General features: G+C 38.5%; 2 protein-coding genes across 3 annotated transcripts; one reads left to right on the top strand and one right to left on the bottom strand.

The window, feature by feature from the left end:
* Positions 1 to 6: 6 nt before the first annotated feature.
* On the bottom strand, positions 7 to 11421 carry LOC110858553. Of its 2 annotated transcripts, XM_022107370.2 has the most exons (5): positions 11189 to 11421; positions 5643 to 6924; positions 3961 to 4002; positions 1542 to 1583; positions 7 to 985 (listed from the first exon to the last, which is right to left on the bottom strand). In XM_022107370.2, exons 2-5 carry the CDS (start codon positions 6511 to 6513, stop codon positions 885 to 887), a joined length of 1056 nt encoding a protein of 351 aa, XP_021963062.1. In that variant the 5' UTR covers positions 6514 to 6924; positions 11189 to 11421; the 3' UTR covers positions 7 to 884. The 2 variants fall into 2 exon arrangements, with proteins under 2 accessions (XP_021963062.1, XP_035714625.1); XM_035858732.1 differs by lacking the exon at positions 3961 to 4002 and having other exon boundaries at positions 11189 to 11410.
* Positions 11422 to 11473: 52 nt separating this feature from the next.
* On the top strand, positions 11474 to 14397 carry LOC118438438. The gene is made up of 4 exons (XM_035858731.1): positions 11474 to 12234; positions 12297 to 12416; positions 12501 to 14032; positions 14126 to 14397. The coding sequence occupies exons 2-4, from the start codon at positions 12327 to 12329 to the stop codon at positions 14328 to 14330; spliced, it is 1827 nt and encodes a 608-aa protein (XP_035714624.1). The 5' UTR covers positions 11474 to 12234; positions 12297 to 12326; the 3' UTR covers positions 14331 to 14397.
* Positions 14398 to 19425: the final 5028 nt, after the last annotated feature.

Here is a 19425-nt window from a genome sequence, read left to right as displayed (position 1 = left end):
ATATAACAACGATTAGCTCTCCCCCATTTAGCAGTTAATATAGCACGGCAATAACGCCAGGACATGTTAATAAAATTTGGAATTACTGATTATTTTAACTGTACGGAGAATAGATCGTCTCGGTCACGTAAAAGTCTCCCTTCCGAGTTAGGAAGAAATTACCACCGCAGACATTTGTTCCCAAACTTTACCTTTCTTCAAGTAGCATCATTACTGACTATAGGGCTCAAGTAATTCTGATGGGGTGGTAGTGTAAGCATGTACAGATATACATACGTAGTATTTCAACAATTTTGGCACCACCAATAAAACAGCAATGAAAAAATCGATTGCGTTGTAAATTAAATCATCTGTAAACTGCACACGAATCATTATCATGCCAGAAACAAAGTAAATGAACAGGATACGACAAATCTGAACTGAATGATTAATAAAGAATTACAAATACTACAGTGTTATCAGAAATCATACGTTACGTAACATTTGAAACACACACGTAGTTTGGCATACCCACACATGTTCATTTCTCAAGCATCTATCAACCAATTTATTTCCGCTTTCATAAACCTAATTACGTAATAAATCTCACCATCAACCCATCTGTACTACTCCTGTGGGACCATACTAAAAGCAATCTCACTGAAAAGCTCTATCCTGTGAGATTGAAAATGAGGTGAAAATTAAGCTTGAAAAGCAAGTAAGCAATAATAGTTTAACGAGACTATGTGTATCTATGTATGTATGTTGTGTAGCCTACAAGTGTATGAAGAGAGATAAATAGTATAACTATTCTATTTAGCAGTAAAACAAGAGTTAAAAGTTAAAGCTTGCTGCAAACCACTAAAAATGATGGCGTTTTAAGATGAAACTTCCATCAAATATACTTACAAGAAAGACAAGAGTGGAAGGAAACATACCGCAAGAATCATGATGAGATTGTCAAGAAATCCAAAGCCAATGAAGGGCAAGGCATTCTTGATTCCAACTGAATAGACAATCCAATGTGCCAGGTGGAAACATTTGCAAAATGAAAAAAGAAGTGCACGTCCATTAGTTACCCAGCATTTATAATTCATATATAGATGTGTATGTGGCATAATGTATGCATAATCTGGGGACCACCTTACACCCAAAATGCTGCTTCTGCTGGGATTATAAGATCGAACGGAGTGAGCGAAAGTTTCTTACTAAGTATTTATCGGAAATCGAATAAGGGAAAAGCCCTAAAAAGTGGAGAAAGTCTGGAAAATCAGCCAGATACCTTTCTCCACACAGATAAGCTCATATAGACGCATCGCACATATGCACACACATGCATGATACATATGTACCTACGTAGTACTTACTATACGTATGTATGTGCACTGTACAGACAAGAAAATATGGCAAACTTGCTTTTGCAACTTTCACTTTGATATATATTTAATGCAATTTAATATTCTCCGATAATTTTTAAGCAACTTCTCTGTCTAAATTTTCCTTTATCAAAGTTTGCATCAATAATAACTTTTGTAAGAGTAATATCGAGATAGGAAACTCACCAGCCCAAATAGCCGCCGCACTTGGAGGGTGCAATTTCTCATCTGAAACAAGGGAATCAAATTAAATTTATTTCGCATCAATATGTAAAATCGATACATTTGAACGAAATTTAAATTCAGTTTCGGCATGACGCATTGGAATAGGAATACATATGTATAGCTATACGCTTTATTTTATGTATGTATTCATGTCTGCATTATTATTGTGTTTCTTGTCAAAAACTTTCCTTTGAATGAACATTATTATTGGATTCAGGGTATATAGAAAACGGGATGGTTGCATCAATAATTTACCATCAACATCAAATTAATTTGTCAGGAGAGTCATTGTGAATTGAACAACCCATCCATTGTAATTTGTAATATTTCATGCAAGCGAGCAATATGTATGTACAGCAGAGACATACATCTGTGCATGACTAAATAATTTGCAACGTGTCAGTGGGAATTCAATGGACATGGTATGAAAAGAAGGAAAGACGATATCCCACGACTTAGACATACAACTATACAACAAACACAGCATGTTCGCTGAGTCGAGGAGTCACAAAAGCTGCTGCTTTCTCTAGCGGATTTTCCACCTTGGATCCTATTACTATTATTATCACAGGCGGATAATATGTCCTAAAGGTAGCATAAGTATGCAATGAAGTGGATCTTGGTATGCACCACTCGTGTCACAAGAAACCATGTCGTTATAAATCTTCTTGCTGAATAATGTCATAAAATATACGTACGAAACAAGACGGCTACCCTCCCAAACTTTCACCGACGTCAGAGGGTCACACCGCAAAGAAACTTTAAACCTTTGCCTATGTAAATGTCGACATGAAAAAAAGTGTCAGTTCTGCTCAGCCATTCGGTGGAAAGTTCGCTGAAATATAAAGATTTTTTTTTACAAAAGACACAGGAGCGGAAGATTTTATTCATGCTTGAGTAGTTGAGTGTCTGTAGTACTAATAGTTCTAGTGCTGTCAATTATTTTCTTCCCGCTTTCCAACCTAACCTAATCTTTTGATTCAGGCGACATATTTTGCAGACTAAAGTAATTTCTAACATTAATTTCAACTTGAATAAATCCAACCTTCCAGGGAATAACTTGACAATCTTTTTACAAAAGTCATCACGGCCTAAATAACATAGTGTAACACAATGTTAGAAATTCACCGAAGTTTGGCTATAGTTTTCACAGGAAGAGAGAACACAGCTTGTAGGAAATAAAAGGGAAGGTAAGAGCTGCTTTGTGACTTTTCTATTCAGGATTATGGGCAGAGGAGATTAACTAGGTGAAAGTTGTGATGCGATTACAGTGGAATTCGTCCAAAAGAAGAGATGTGCTATCGGGCACTGAAGAATGGAATTTAATCTCGTGCTTTCGCTATTCTATCGCCGCTGCTCTCTCCTATGACGTGCATACTTATTTATTGTGAGTCCCTTCATCACTCACCGTCCTTACTGCCTATGCATTTATTATCCTCCAGACTAGGTGTATCTGGTCAATTGAAAATTTAAATCGAGAAACGAGACTCTGAATTTACCAACGAGTTTTCCTGTGCGGAGTTTGAGTTTCAAATTAAATGATGCTGATTCTAAACTTTGTTGAAGCAGTTTGTTGCTTGGAATAAACCTGATGAGTATTTTTTATCATACTTTTGCTCGCGTGAATATCTAGTTTTCACTCAGAAAATGCCTCTTGCCTTTCCAACAGTAACACTGCCTACAATGAAGGGTGAATGAATCGTAAGCAATTTGCATTTCAAATTCACGAATTCAATTCGCCAATATTTCGAAAGAAACGGATATAACGAAAGCTTATAATTTTATCCACGCCATACAGTGATAGATTTTACAAAAGCTTTTTTTAAACCATGTGAACTGTGAAAGTTTTGGAAACTGATATGTCACCCAAACTTCTCAATGTCTCTGGGCTAAAAGATGGATTCAGCAACTTTTCAATAGAGATTTTACGGAAGCAATAATATGCTTGGTGCCAATATAATCATGCAAATGACAAGTTCAACTTTCCCAAGACGATGAGACCTAGGTTCCTGTCTTCTTATTTACATAATCAGGGCGTAGGATGGATAAATTGAACCTGTAAATTCCCCTCTCAGATTTTCCTTGCCTGAGGGATTGTCGTCATCTAGTGACTAGGAGTCAACTTTCTCCACTGCGACTTTATTTATTCGCAGTTTGCGTATCTCCTCCTTCACAAACATCTCGTATAGCTTTAACTTCTATTAAACAAACATCTTGTGTCATCTGTGACTGTAAACGGGAAGTTACAACAAAGTCACACCTACAGTTGTGTAAGACAAATAGTTGTTTGTGAACTATAAATGATGTCAACTACTTTTACATGTGTTAATATCTGCAATACTTAAGGCTAGATAATTACACCGACTAAATCAACATTTACCAGAGGATAGTCTTTCCGGTGGAGGATAGTCTTCCATGGGCACTGCATTAAAAAAGTTTACAATATTGTAGCAATATTACAAGCTCAACAACAGCTCTAAAGTAAATACAAAAGGCTTTAAATAGATTAAATAGTACTTCATCCTGATCTCTAAACTAAATGACACAATAATAAGCTATTTATTTCCACCGCGCATTCGCCGCTTTCCCAAATAAAAGCTTGATTTAGCCGCAAATAGTCTAATTGAGCAACATTCAGCAGTTCTTTCCCAGCAGTTAGAGCACATATAAGTACATGCATCAGCACTTTCACCTAACAACTCACAGGACAAGGGAAAGGAACGAGCATCAAAAAATCAGTCAGGGTGGGCGGAATCTGCCAAAGCAAATGTTTGAACAATGGAATGAATTTAGCTACATATGCGGCAGTGCTGTAGGATAAACCAGTAATGAAAGCTGACCTGACCTGAAAAACCGCTAGTTCTGACTGAAATAAAATGGCAAAAGCCTTGTTGAAAACTCAATGAGCATTATAGAGAATCATAAAATGTTATAGCTCATGTGCAGGCAATTGTGATGGTGAGAGGTGACATTAAAACGCTTTTAAACCACGATTGTACATGTCAAAATAAAACTGACATAATTAATTGTCATCGGAGAACTCAGTGTGCATAGCATTTATGTCCAATCTCTTATAATGTCATGCATGTACATATGTAATTATGCACGTGTGTACTACGTACGTCAAAAAGTACTTTCCAACATACCAAATTTTATATTTAGCTTCTTCTGCGAATTGAAAAATAATTTCAGCGATGTATATAGTTCACAAAGGTAACAAAAAATCTAACGCCAAGCATCACGTCCTAGTCTTCTAGCTCAATTATGATATGTTTCCAGAGTTAATGAACCTTCAAGCGTCTCAAAGTTATCTGTGTGTGTTTTGCAAGTTTTGTCTTAAACTTTTCTGGTATTTTTGAAGTGGTTGAACTTGCCAGGTTTCACTGATTGGAAGCTTCCTTCAAACTTCACTGCTAGCTCCAATCAAATCAAAACCTATGTGTCTGGCTTAGTGAGCACGCTTTCACCTACGAAAATCCTGTCTTCTGCACAACTAGCACGAAGCATCGAATGAAAAAAACAGGAATTTTTTCATGTTTTCACTAGTTCTACCATTTTCCTGATTTTCCTGTCTTTGTGACATACGACTTTATGCGAGAGTTGAGTAAACCACTCAATCATCATTAATTAAGACGAGAATGAAGCCACAGGAAGCAACGAATTTTCTACCCTCGTCACTCGTATGCCTTATGTATTTATGGTTCATCAGCATGATGATGGGTAATGCATACCTAATAAAGAAAAGGTGTAATTAGGTATATACATATGTACGGGCTGGACAGCCTCTGATAGCTTTTATAAATAAATATGTATAAATGGTTCTATAAATGGTTCTATGGTCTGCTAAGCTAATGATAAAAATTGGTTATTTATACTAATTGTCGAAAATCATGGGTTACAGGAAAAGCTTAAATATATGAACATGCTTTGTGCTCGGTTGACAAAACACGCAGTTTTTTTAGGGATAGGGATAATTTCAATGCCTGCAATTATAAATGCAACCATTGACTCAAATACAAGACCTTTAATGATGGATTCACGGCAAAAAAACGGGTGACTTACCTAAACGAGTGTGGAGCCATTTTGGAGGGACCTCGCACAGCGTTCCAGTCGGCTCCTCCCCCACGGCGGCTGTAGGACGACCGAATTTGGACAAGTAGTGGTGTGACTCGGACTTTGAAGAACCCAGATGACCTTCGTACTTGTCCCGAAGAACAACCACGTTCAAACTATGGTACAAAAGCCCTTTTTGTTCTTCTGTTAAATGACCTAGAAACTCAGTCACAGAGGCTCTTGTTTGTAGTCCGTCTTTTATCGGTATCGTATTAATTGGCAGGTCTAGATTAGGTCGTCCCGCACCATTTGCAGAAGTCTTTGAGTCATTAAGGAGATTATTGCTACTTTCACTTTCCTTGTCGTCCTTTCCCTTCGAATAGAAGCGTTGATCTTGTGGTGTCATGAGGAATCTCGTATTGCGTCCATTGAATCCCAAAGTGCTCGTGCTCTTCTTCTCCTGGAGTAATTGCAAGTGGATCGACGTGGTTCGAGAGTAGATTGACATGAAAAGGGATGATGTGTGCAACTGTCTGGACAATGGCGGCTTTTGTGAAGTGTAAGACTGTACCACGGAGCCAGAGATGAATCCCATATTATTTATAGCATTATTTCGAAATAAGTGCCCTGCTGGCAATTGATCCAGTTGAAATCGCATCCAGCTTCCGTTCGATCTGTGCCCTATTTCATCACATCCCATCTGCGAGGGTGATGAAAAAGAAAAAGAGGGCGAACAAAATGAAGTGGAATTCGGCGACTGGTTGGCATTGTTAACACTCAAGTTTCTGATGAAAGTCCCGAGAGCGACACTTGCTGCTACGACCGTCCTCTGTTCAGCCCTAATATTTTTCACGAAACGATGCAATTTATGAGAGAGCATATTTCCCCTTTGATGTGGTCGTCTGACGCTTGAGGCTACACGCGTTATTAATTAATGTTACTAGAACCTTGTTGGTAATACAAGTAAGTAAAGGTCTAAAATGATGATGATGATGGCGTTAGAAATACAATTTCTTCTGCGTGATTAGTAGATTACGTATAAATTTCCAAGCCCATGAACCCCAGCATTTTTGTTCTTCCGTGTGTGGTCCTTTGAGTTGTCCGTTTCGTGCAGCAAAAATTGTTCGTGACTCACTCACTTGTAATTTAATTAAATCATGTTGTTGAAATGTGGAGATATATGAGGCGGAGATAAAGGAAAACGAGTAAAGTGTATCGTTATCGTTCATACAGCATCCTCATCATGAGGGATACATAAATGTGTGGAAGGCACTTTCGAAGAACTCCTCTCCTGAAATTTACAATTTAAATTCGACTTTATATCGTTCACGTTCATGAGGAGGGTTTCTATTGACATGTTTTCTCCCTTGGTGGGTTGTAGGAATGTATTTACTTAATTTCACGGTTGAATAACAACAACAACCCATATTTTCTCCAATCTATTCAAACTCGAGTGCATTGCATATCACATCTGCGAATCCTATCTGGCATCCGGGCCAGATGGGAATATAGCGAGTGAAATTTGTAAACTTGAGACTGTGTCACCGCCTGCAAACCCAGTCAGTTCAGTTACGGACACGGGCGCAATTTCCTGCACCATGTCAAAGTTCCATTGCATGTCAACGTAATTCAATACATACCTATTCACCAAGAATTTGCATATTATTTATTCTTCTGAACCCCTAGAATTCCACTTTCTCTGTCGTCTCTCCCAGTTGTAATTTAACTATGCTCATGATAATTAATTAATTCAATGGAGGATTCAATAATTAATTAAATCTTCTCCCCAGTCAGTTAACCAGGAAAGTCGTATCGGATTGCCTACACACTTATTGTGCCTTTAGCCAATTTCGTCATGTGACAAAACCGCAAAAATGAGGTCAGAGTCAGGTAGTGAAGTGATGGATGAGAATTTCATCAAGTCATTTGTCCCCAGCAGTTGTTGAAGAAACGTATTACTTTGGCACACACAAATAGCGGATGATATGCCGCCGGAAGGTATGATGATAAACTCGGCGAGCCGTACGTGCATCTTCTCATTTCGCAGTGTTTCTCTATTTTCACAATCCAACCAACCACCATCGTCAGCCACAGTTGGTTTTGGTTGGCTTTCTCCTCATACTCGAGTCTTCAGGTATTGCTTATTGCCTGGCATTACCTTCTTCCTTCTCATCATCCTGCTAGAAATTCCTTCCTCTCCTTTCAATTTCATCTCATGCGGAAAGAAAAATGGGTGGAGTAACCTCTATTGCATTGCACTTTCCTTCTTGATAAACTGTATTGGACAGATAGTCAAGTCTTCTGAGGAACGTAATTCGAGCAAGAAAACCCAGTGTTCAACCACAGCTCTCACCTCAAGCCAACATCCATGCTCCTGTCAAACCACGTCTCAAAGCCGTCTTTTGCAACATTAAAACTATCTGCAACAAGCATTCGGAGCTTCTGGCTTATCTAGCCACACAATAAACCATCATTCTTGTGACGTACTTTTCAACCAGTCCTACATAAAGGGGGGAGCATGCTAATACGTAGACGAGGTGATCTAGGAGCTACATAGAGGAATAGAGGAAGATCAGTACATTCCATTTATTTGGCATAGAAAGAAAGACTAGTGAAAGCTTGGGAACCTGTGTTGTCAGTCAAAATGAGTCGATATTTCAATCCCAAGCGGAGCAGGAGGAGGAGTAGGACAAGGAAAAAAGTCTCGAGTTTTTTATAACTTCACCTTAACGAAGGCACTCGTTGAAAATGTTTTCGCCTCCAGCGACACTATAACTCCGACCAATTTATGTTATGATGTGGAAAATAAATAAGAACGAAGGAAAAATAATAGGCCCGTGTTTATGTTTGTGAACCAAAGTTGAAGTAGTGAGGTAGGAATTTTATGTAGGAGGCAGTGGCAGAGGTGGAGAAGGAAAGTATTAGCGTCTAAGAGAATTATAGTGCCAGCCAGCAGCAGCAGAGAAGCCCATCGCCTCACCTTTCTCCTCTCCACTTTCTCTCTCTCCGTTCTCACTCACTTTCCCCCATCCTCCGACCGAATTAGCCTTTTATGGAGAAAAGATGACCCACTTCACTTCCAATTACAGTAATGTCCGCTACCAGACACTACCTCAGCCAACTACAACCTTCCTTGTGTCCTTTGAAATAAGAAGAACAAAGGAGGCAGGCACAACAAATGATATGATGTACTACACATGTACACAAGTTTTCGAATTGGTACATCATACGAAGTCTGCCAAATAATAAATCTAGCTCTGCAACTCTCAAGGGATCCAGATTTATTGTAAAGTCAATCTCACAGATTGTCTATCTGCCATCACGATACTAAAGCAAGTGTAAGATTTTTGGACCTGGAGTCTTCAAGATCTAAACTGTAAAGTTCAAAAATCGATATGTAGCGTAATGCATACGCCAGTGGCAGTAAGGCTGTATGGAAGTAACTCATCTTTTATACTGCTACGTTCTCAAGTTTTACTCTGAAAGTTCTCATGTTTCAGGTGTGTACATAAGGCTACAGCATGTTTAGCTCGCAATGGTTGGAGAAAGGTGATGCTCTAATAACCGTCATACGGCAGGACTCATTTCATCCTGTTCTCGCAACGAGGACGTCGACAAATCAAAGTGACCGGATTAGGACTAGCAGTCGTCGTGGTGGTGGATTCGATTTGCAGGACCGCTGTTTTTGCATCATGTAGTTTTGCTAGTGCCACTAGCAAAACTTTCGTTTACATTCTCTTTCTCTTGATCATGTACAAAATACAAATGAAACTTTCACCTCTAATGACATTTGTCGGTGAACTCTCATCTGCATCTGCGGGTGACACATGGCAGTCACCATCATGTCCAAAGATTCGAGATACTATATATCTTTGTAAGATCAAAATGGTCTATCCTCAAAACCTAACTGGTACAGTGTATCATGCAATTTGTGGAAGCGTTGTATATACTGCAGAACGTTACCGGGCACCTCAATTTCTGTAATTTTAGCGTGGAATTAGTAATTATGAAATGTTGATTGCCTTTCATGGCACTTTCCTTACTTCATGCCAGTATTTATTATAACATGGGCAAATACACCACATGGAGGTATTTTAAGATAGCAAGCAATCTCATTTATGAATATCTTAACACCGATAAATATGCACCGTATGCTGTTGGAAGAAGGAATACATGACAGTTCGTCGTCGTTGTCGTCGAATGATCAGCATACAATATTAATATTAACCACTTCACCTCTTTCAAGTACCTTTTATAATTCCAATTAGCTATAGCTTATATACATAATTATCGTCATTATTATGCTTTTGAATTTCTAGTGCAATCCTAACTAACAATGCGATGGTGTGAAGTGTAACCCTCCGATTTGGCTGAAATTTTAAAATTAGGTGGTCCAAGCCAATACAACTAATGTTTCTTCAGGCAGTTTGTGCGATTGTGAGAGTTACTCAAAATATTTGAGGTCAAAGTTCAAAAAACGGCGACTTTTTTCAGGCGGAGACTTCCATTCTCTTCCCCTCGCTTTGATTTTATTCAGGCGTCTCGCTCACGCATACGCCTTCATGCACAAGCACAAGCTTTGATGCAAAATAATAAAAAATAAACATTATTAATTACATCTTAAAAAGCAATTAATACGCATTATACATAATTTAATTCATAATTAAATAAGTGAGATTTTTACTTATTTCTAGTACAAATTTACATAAAAGTTAATTTATAAATTCCAAATAAACATGGAAAAACTTAACTTGCTTTCCATTTCGAAAGCGTTGGTTATTCTAATATCCAATTATATATTAATATTTTAAATGCTCCTGTGTTTGTTCCAATGATTCGATATTGTTGGTACTCGAGCGGATTATGGGGTGATGACGAAAAGCCCGAGTTTAAAAATGTAAGCGAAGTTTGTTTTAGAGAAAAAAATATTAGTTGCGAACTGAATTGTGGCAATCCCACATTCATCAAATTCAGCTGGTGCAGTTTATCGTATTGTTTTGTGGACTTTTATGAAAATAATCATATGGTCACATGTGGAATGAATAATTAATATTTTTCTATACAAAATTAAACTTAAAATTGTTGAAATGAATTATTTTTCGGAGTGAAAATCAAAGCGAGGGAAAGAGAATGGAAGTGGAGTTTTCTCGCTCCGCCTGAAAAAAGTCGGCCGTTTTTTGAACTTTGACCTCAAATATTTTGAGTAACTCTCACCATCGCACAAACTGCCTGAAGAAACGTTTGTTGTATTGTCTTGGACCACCTAATTTTAAAATTTCAGCCAAATCGGAGGGTTACACTTCACACCATCGCATTGTAAGTTAAAGGACAAAGAAATATAAACCAACTAAATAGCTAATGCAATTAATTTTAAAAGTTTATATATGCAAATTCATTAGTTATATCAGGCACAAATATGTCAACTCGACCTGGCCGATTTGCATAATATTAAAACATTGTATGCCAATTAATCTAAACTTTATTACTAAACCCCACATTAATAATTCCTCTGAATTAGCGAAACCCAAAGAAAACTAAAACAACGTTGATCTTACCTTTGTGGTGAGAAGTCAAATTCGGAACCAGGAAATTTCAGAATAATAGTAAAATTTCGGCCGGTGCTGCAAATGAGAATTTATGGAATTCCAATAATGTTAAAAAAGAAAGGAAGTTGGAGTGGTGGTCAGTGGTTGAAATTTAGTGGAGCCATGTGTTGTGAGTGGAGAAGGAAGTGTCAAAATGTGCTTCTGCTGATAGACAATGCAATTCAATGTTTTGTTGTGGGCTGGATTGCAATGTGAGCTAAATGAATGCACCGCGAAAGGTTCTCACGCCTCTACGCTCGGCCGTCGACTGGGGGATTTCGGCCACTTTCTCTCCTTCTCTCTCCCACCACCAGCCAGGAGAAAGCACTCTCACCATCCATCCAGAATGCTCACACCGTCTCCAACTATAACTCCCCTCGCGTTAAATTACCCCTCGCAAATTTCCTCGGAGAACGACTACCTTAATTTAACATGAAATTTCATATGGAAAATCGCATGAATTTACATGCACTGTATCCCTAATCCCTACTGTGTATATTATGCAAATTAACAATGCAAAAAAATTCTTATATGTACTTCTTGAAAAATATATGCGGCCGTAAAGAAAATTGAAAAATGTTCACATTGAATCAACTGCAAAAACAACAAGATTAACAAAAAAAATCAAAATTTGAACAGTATTTTTATTACACTCATGGCACGAAACTATATGCTAAAAATTACTATTTTTTAGGGAATAATTGATAATAATTATTCATGATAATTTTTAGTGCCTTGCATCATCAATCGAGTCTAATTGTAAGACCCGAGCGTTACTAAGGTATATTTCCTCCCTTGTCTGTCTGTAATTCCGCAAAAATGTGTGCAGAATATTTATTGGCAAATCCTTGACTCGGGGTTTTTTGTATGTTACAATAATTATGAAGCATACCGCAATTAAATTCCTAAATTCCAGTGTCTCAAATGTTACGATCCCTCATATCAACGTAATGTCGTATCTGCGGTGCGACCAAATTTAATAAATATCTCAGATAAGGCCTGAGGTAGACTTCGAGGTAACAACAATCTGTATATCTTTTCGCAAGTCATCAGGATTTAATTGTAAGTATGCTTTCAGTTAAGTTTGCGACGTATTGGAAATTTAACTATGACACTTGAAGAGAAAGTGGACAAACTTGAGAGCACTTCCAATCAAACAATTGCGGTTGTGACTTCGGCGTCTGGGTCGCCCAAATTGGTATGAATGGAAGCTCATTCACAACAATTAACAAATCCATGATGGTTGAATACTATTGATGCGTATCTAACTATTATCCTCCAGGGGGTGGAGGACATGGCAGATGTCATATCGGAAGTAGAAAGCGTTCGAGTGATCAACGCGTCGAAATGCGCCACTTGGTCAGATAACCCAGAAAAGTCGGACTGGGTGGTGAGGTTGCTGCTGAGCAGTGAACGACCTCAAGATCTTTCTAGTCGAATTGGATTTGTGGTTGTGAGCAATCTGGACAGCAAGCAGCCTTCCGAAGAGAATAATAAAACCAACAAGATGCATTCTCGCCACGACACGATTGACCTTCCGGCATTTTGCGAACTCCTCGACAGAGGCAGCTATTTTACAAAGCTGGAGTTGGATGGAGGTTTTTTCAACAATTCGTACCTATTTCCACACGACCTGAGTCCAGACGACGCTGACAAAATTAATCTCATCACACTCCCCAACCTGAAAACTTTAAGTATCAAAGCCAAGTTAGCCCTCACCCTGAAAGGGTTGGACGCGGATACCCAACACCAATATTACTGCCTGCATCGCGAACATTGCAACTCATTCAAAACTAGGACAGCTAAAAACCTGTGGTACGTCTTCAAAGCGTTTGAATGTCCAAAGTTGAGCACACTCGAAGTCATGGATTGCATGGAATGGGATGACCCTGAGCTAAAAAATAGCGATTTCTTCTACTGGGATCAACCCCTCGTCTCATTTCTTCAAAGACATGCGGCCACACTTCGAAGCTTCAAAACATCGCCAATCGTGGTGATGCAGTTGAACAAGAGTAGTGGTCATGTCGACTTTGCTGAAGTTGCTCCATCCATTGAGGATGTTCTTTTCTGGATGAAACTGCATTTGGATGACCTCTCCTCGTCAACGTCAGGAGCTGAGCAAAGGGAATTAAAGTTACATATTGAAATTGAAAAGCTGCTTCGACCATGGCGGCAGTTCTTGCAGGCTCAAAAGAGCTTGAAAACACTGATTTGGATAACGGACGCTCAGAACCCATGGACCTTCACGAGACGGGACTTTGGTAAACTATGTTTATGGAACTTGGGGATGGAGTCCATCATGTTGGCTTTGCATGGAGACCAACAATTCAGAGATTTCCATAACCTTCCTCAGCAGCAGCATCCTGTGAACAATGTAAAGGATTACGAAATTGATGCGACCTTAATGCATGGAATGACTTCGCTTCGAATTCTGTCACTTGGCTGCTACGGGAAAGATCCGCAGATGAAAAACTTTTGCTTCAGTAACCTCCATCTTCTTCCTCCAACTTTGGATACCGTACAATTGTTCGGGATTCGAGTGATGAGCACAGATTTAGAAAGCCTTGCAAAACTGCCCCTTCTGCGAAGTCTAACTCTTGTGCAGGGAGGGAAAACCACTTACACCGAGCAAGATGAACTAAACGGGAACATTGAGGGGGTGACAGGAAATGTTCTCAAAACATTGATAACATCTGCTAGGACGTTGGACAAGTTGGTTATCGTCGGATTCCCCATCAGCAGCACCAAGTGTGGCGACTTGTCGACTGTGAAAACCACAAGAAAGGTTGCAAATCAAAATCATGGTTGGTTTGGGTACGTTGATTAATGATAAGTCTGACTAATCTTGAACTGATGCTGAAATTCTTACAAGAATTGTTGAAATACATGAAACTATTGGTTGAATAGTGACATTTGTGGCGCAATGTGCATGCCGAACCTTGTCGACGGAGAAACAGGCAACTCCAACCACAAATCACAAGAACTTCTAAGTTTGCATCAGTACTCTGACCAGCTCCAAGAAATCATAAGAACATTTGCATCCGTGGGCACTGTGTGCGACATTTCTCAAGATGACGATGACCAACTCATGACCATGTTAACCATGGGCTGAAATTCTCAAATCAGTAAATCACATTTATTTTGTCTCTAATAAATTGTAAATAAATCATGAATGCAGACATCATTACATAACCTGAACAAAACCGAGTTGTAAATATTTAATATCTATTTATTTCATAAAGCCAATTGTAATCAATAATGCAAGACGGAGAATAAGTCTAATAAATTAGTACACTAAACAAATGCATCAGACTTGAAGACAATTGGGGAAAAACCTGCTCAAAAACAAGCAATTCTGAAATTGTCATGTACTTCTCTAATATTGGACAATGTTCAAAATATCCTAGTTATTTAGCAACAATCCCATTTAAATCTTATTCGATTGGAATGGATAGACTACTAAAGGGAGGGCAGCCTGGTGGATACGAATTTGGCCTTGAATAACCCCGGAACGGTTTGTCGTAGCGGGTCAAAATTTTGAACAGAAGAGCATGTTATCCTCAGATAGTTGTGTGCAAAAATTCAACTCTCTACTTTCAAAAATGCCTCCCCCACAGCCCCCAGAAGTTGAGACACTCGTTTCAATCATAAGACCAGAAGTTTGTAGTCGTACAAATGTTTTGTTTCATTCAGGTGAGTTTCATTGACTCGAGCTCGACCAGCAAGTTGTACGTTTCTGAAATCATGATGTGATATGACTCGGCATTTTATGTGTACATGCTGCATGGATGGATGTGTCATAGATAATTGATTACAGAATTAGTAGCATGTATATATTTAGGTCTATGACTGGAGTTGCATCATAGGATGCATACGTATGCGGTATGCGTTAGGTTCTCACGGGGCTTTGAAGTTTTGGGCAAAATCTTCTGGGCAAAGTCGGAATTGATACCAAAGGGAGGGCGGCCTGGTGGATACGAATTTGACCTTGAATAACCCCGGAACGGTTTGTCGTAGCGGGTCAAAATTTTGAACAGAAGAGCATGTTATCCTCAGATAGTTGTGTGCAAAAATTCAACTCTCTACTTTCAAAAATGCCTCCCCCACAGCCCCCAGAAGTTGAGACACTCGTTTCAACTTTTTCCAAACTCCGTCTAAAAAATTCGGTCCCCACAGAAAGATTTTCTTTTCATCTATTCGAACTCAAACAAGTCGATTTGACTTATATCAGGGGATTGTATAGGTATTTCACTATTCCAAATGATTTTTATCCCCAATCTAGGTTCAAGGTCATTTGCATAATCTTGGGTCAACTTTGCCGTCTGGGAGGACGCTCCGTCATGATGAAAAATCACCTTAATTATTATTTTACCGTGCAAATTAGGAAAATTGTATTCTAAAAGTGGTTTCAGTACAAGGTCCACATAATACTTCGAAGATCCCTTCACTTTTTGGGGGACTTTGATAAGTGGGAGGACACCACGACAGGACATTGCACCCACGACCATCAACTGTTTAAAAAAGTTCTCCTCACTGAAAAGCACCAAATTTCTTGAATTTTTTTTCGGCATTTGTCGTGTAGTAAGCTCTACGAACCCAATTAGTAACTTGTAGGGAAAATAGTTCTTCGTCAATTGTCACCAATAGCTCACTTCTATTCCTCAACAGAATATTCAAATAAAATTTTTTGCAAACACGGGCGAGATTTTTTCTGGAACTATTTGAAATGACTGTCTCAGCTTCTGGGGGCTGTGGGGCAGGCATTTTTCAAAGTAGAAGGCTGAAATTTTGCACACAACTATCTGAGGATAACATGCTCTTCTGTTCAAAATTTTGACCCGCTACGACAAACCGTTCCGGGGTTATTCAAGGTCAAATTCGTATCCACCAGGCCGCCCTCCCTTTGGTATCAATTCCGACTTTGCCCAGAAGATTTTGCCCAAAACTTCAAAGCCCCGTGAGAACCTAACGCATACCGCATACGTATGCATCCTATGATGCAACTCCAGTCATAGACCTAAATATATACATGCTACTAATTCTGTAATCAATTATCTATGACACATCCATCCATGCAGCATGTACACATAAAATGCCGAGTCATATCACATCATGATTTCAGAAACGTACAACTTGCTGGTCGAGCTCGAGTCAATGAAACTCACCTGAATGAAACAAAACATTTGTACGACTACAAACTTCTGGTCTTATGATTCAGTTGTCAGTATTACAGAAAGCTGAGGATGAGTTGTAACCACTAAATATCACGTGCTGCTAGCTGCTGATTTTTTAACACGAGGCACACCGGTGAGTTCATGCACAAGTCGTAAGTATATGCAGAATTGCAAAGAATAAAGATGATGTTTGATCTCTGGACGCTTATCAGACCACTCGTTCATCGGCCTGTCCGAACTTAGAATCTTGCCCATGCTTACAACAACATTCTTGATTATTGCAAGGTCTAAATTCCTATCTTATGCAAAATCCCCTCATCAATATACATCAGTTTAGGTTGACTTTGCTCATCTTACGATATGGGTGTAAATTGGTAGCTTGGTTGGTGCACAAGCACTGCACTCGGCTGCTTTATTATTATTATCATTGATCTGACCAAAGTCTAAATTTGCTAATCAGTCAGCACGAGTAAAGCCAACGCTACAGTACAACAATAACTTCTTTTAATGTGACGTCCAATCTCAAGATCACGATGTATCCTCATGTCATAGGAGTGTACATAATATGTATTTATGTATGTATATATGGTGCCACAATTACTACATATGTGTGTACACAAGGAATTCTATTCTCACTCCGTTTTTTTTTCTTTTTGACGATGAGCTTAAAAATATTGGCGAATTCCTCTACGCACTGAGCTCTATTTCTCAATCATTTCATGAACTTATTATTTCTCAATAAACGCTTATGTACATGTGTATTATTAGAGAAATTCGTGGCTATGCAGATATTCAGTAATCTGTGATAATCTAATTGCGATTGATAGTGCAGTTGGAACATTGCAGATATGTATACAAATTGATAATTGGCCCGTCCTCGTCATTGAATAACGATTCACGAGAGATTACATAAATACACAGCAGAGGATGAGCCCAGAATCGTATGAGTTTGGAATAATATGACATCGTGTATGGTATACGCCGGGTATAAATTACGTATGTATGCAACACTATGTTTATTTATTACAACACCGAAAATATTCTGCAGCAGCATTACAAATTATTGTATAAAAATATTGAGACTTATAAGTTAAGGAAATAGAGTTTTTATAATTATGATATGATTTAGACATAATTCGTACATATTTCAGCCAGACCATTTTAAGGAGCACCTGTGTAAACCAAAAACGTAGCACTTCCTTCTTCAATTCCTTCCTTCCAGTAATTTCTATCTGCCACTCCCATAAGTCGTGTCGTATGTGAAGGTTCAAGAGTTCCAAAATTTACCTTTTTGTCAAACGTTGAGATTTGTGTCCAAAAACGACTCAATGAATCAACAATCTGGCACTGTCCTAAATTCCAAAGCTGCTGGAATTTCCTCTCGGAATGAATGTGCGAAGAATGATGATGAAATGATTGGTAAACAGTAAAATAAGGAATCCACAACCGTCCGGAATGATCCTCTTCACATTCCAAAGCCCTTCAAAGGTTTTCCCTTTGGGGTCCAAAGGTTCCAGCGGATTACCTTTTGGGATTTATTTGTGTCCGCATATCAGGCGGTGCGCGGTGCGCACAACACTTTTAGATTTCCAAGAAAATAACGTTGCATATTATTATGAATCAGAAATATCCATTATGTTGAGTTACATACGCTTTCAAGAGCCGTATACAACAAACAAACATCTTATGTTATGGAATTTCATATGATTATTTGAGTATTACGATTGTTACAGGATTGTACATATTACACGATTTTAAGCTTATTTCGGATCGAATGACATCAAACGTTTTATTTCTTCGAGTTAAATACGTGTCTTAAATTAAATTGTAATACCATCAATAAAATGGGAAAGAGTCTTTTAAATTAAGATTAGATTGTCGACAGGCCTTTACATTTATCCTCCTGCAAAGAGTTGGTCTCAAAGTTTGGGACTTCCTTTCGTTCCGTGCTTTGCATCACGTATGTACGTCCACGATTACTTTCACTCGTCTTCTTTTCATGGTATTTAAAAGAGCAAAGAGCTCTGTTGTACCGCATCTTTTTTATTCGGATGAGTTTACTCACAGTCCATGCTCACAGTACACAGTCCTCCATGTATGCACATCTACAGTATAATCAATGCTGTTTTACCATTTTCAAATAATGAACTTGACAAGATACGTCTTTTTACGACATTTTTTTATTACAGCATGTGCATTTAAATCATAAATTGCACCAATGTCAGTGCATAATTTAATTAAGGTAATGTCCAAAGGTACGAATTTGGAAGTGCATCCAGTACATGTCGACAAATCAAACGAACGGAAGTTGGGACGTTTTGCTTGCCAAATTTTCCCCCATTTGAGTGTTGCATTTGTTGAATGAATGTGCCTTTCAAGGAAATGCATCTCCACAATCATTCGCTATGCTATTCAACTATGCGTCAACCAGCAACAACGGTGCTACAAAAGGGTAAAAAACAAAGTACAAGAGCTTTTATGGGAACATTCATTACGTGAAATCGACCTCGTCTCATGAACAACATTGGAGGATAGCAACGTATACTGGGCGATGTTATTCAGCTTGCGATGATTTGAGTCACCCCACAAACACTATGCGTCGTTTGTGTATAAGCGTACGACAAATTACAACCAGGAGGTTTCTAGAACTTACGTTTTTCGCGGAACGTATGCGCTTGTAATTAACTGACCATTTACAAGATTAGACCATCGTTTGCAAATTTATGCATATTGTTCGAGCTAATCTTAATAATCAACATGGAATGTATCAGTTGTGAAAAGTTGAGCAAAACTAGGATTCTATTCCAATTTCCATATGACTTAATGCAAGTATGGAAAGAGGTATTTTGAGACTTTTACAAGTTTACTTCCGGCATTTTCTATGTAAGCTCGGTTTTGTAAACGTTGGCACGCGTTGACGGGGCTTGTTTTTAGAATTTACGGTATTTCGTCATCACTTAGCCATCATCATCAAAACCCCAAAACAACATACGATCTAGTAGCATGATGAGCATACGAGTTTTCAGCATTTTC

Source organism: Folsomia candida, unplaced genomic scaffold (assembly GCF_002217175.1).
Source record: "Folsomia candida strain VU population unplaced genomic scaffold, ASM221717v1 Fcan01_Sc021, whole genome shotgun sequence".
Classification (NCBI taxonomy): Eukaryota; Metazoa; Arthropoda; class Collembola; order Entomobryomorpha; family Isotomidae; genus Folsomia; species Folsomia candida.
The sequence above is the reverse complement of the archived record's forward strand: the minus strand, read 5'-3'. Positions and strand labels throughout refer to the sequence as shown.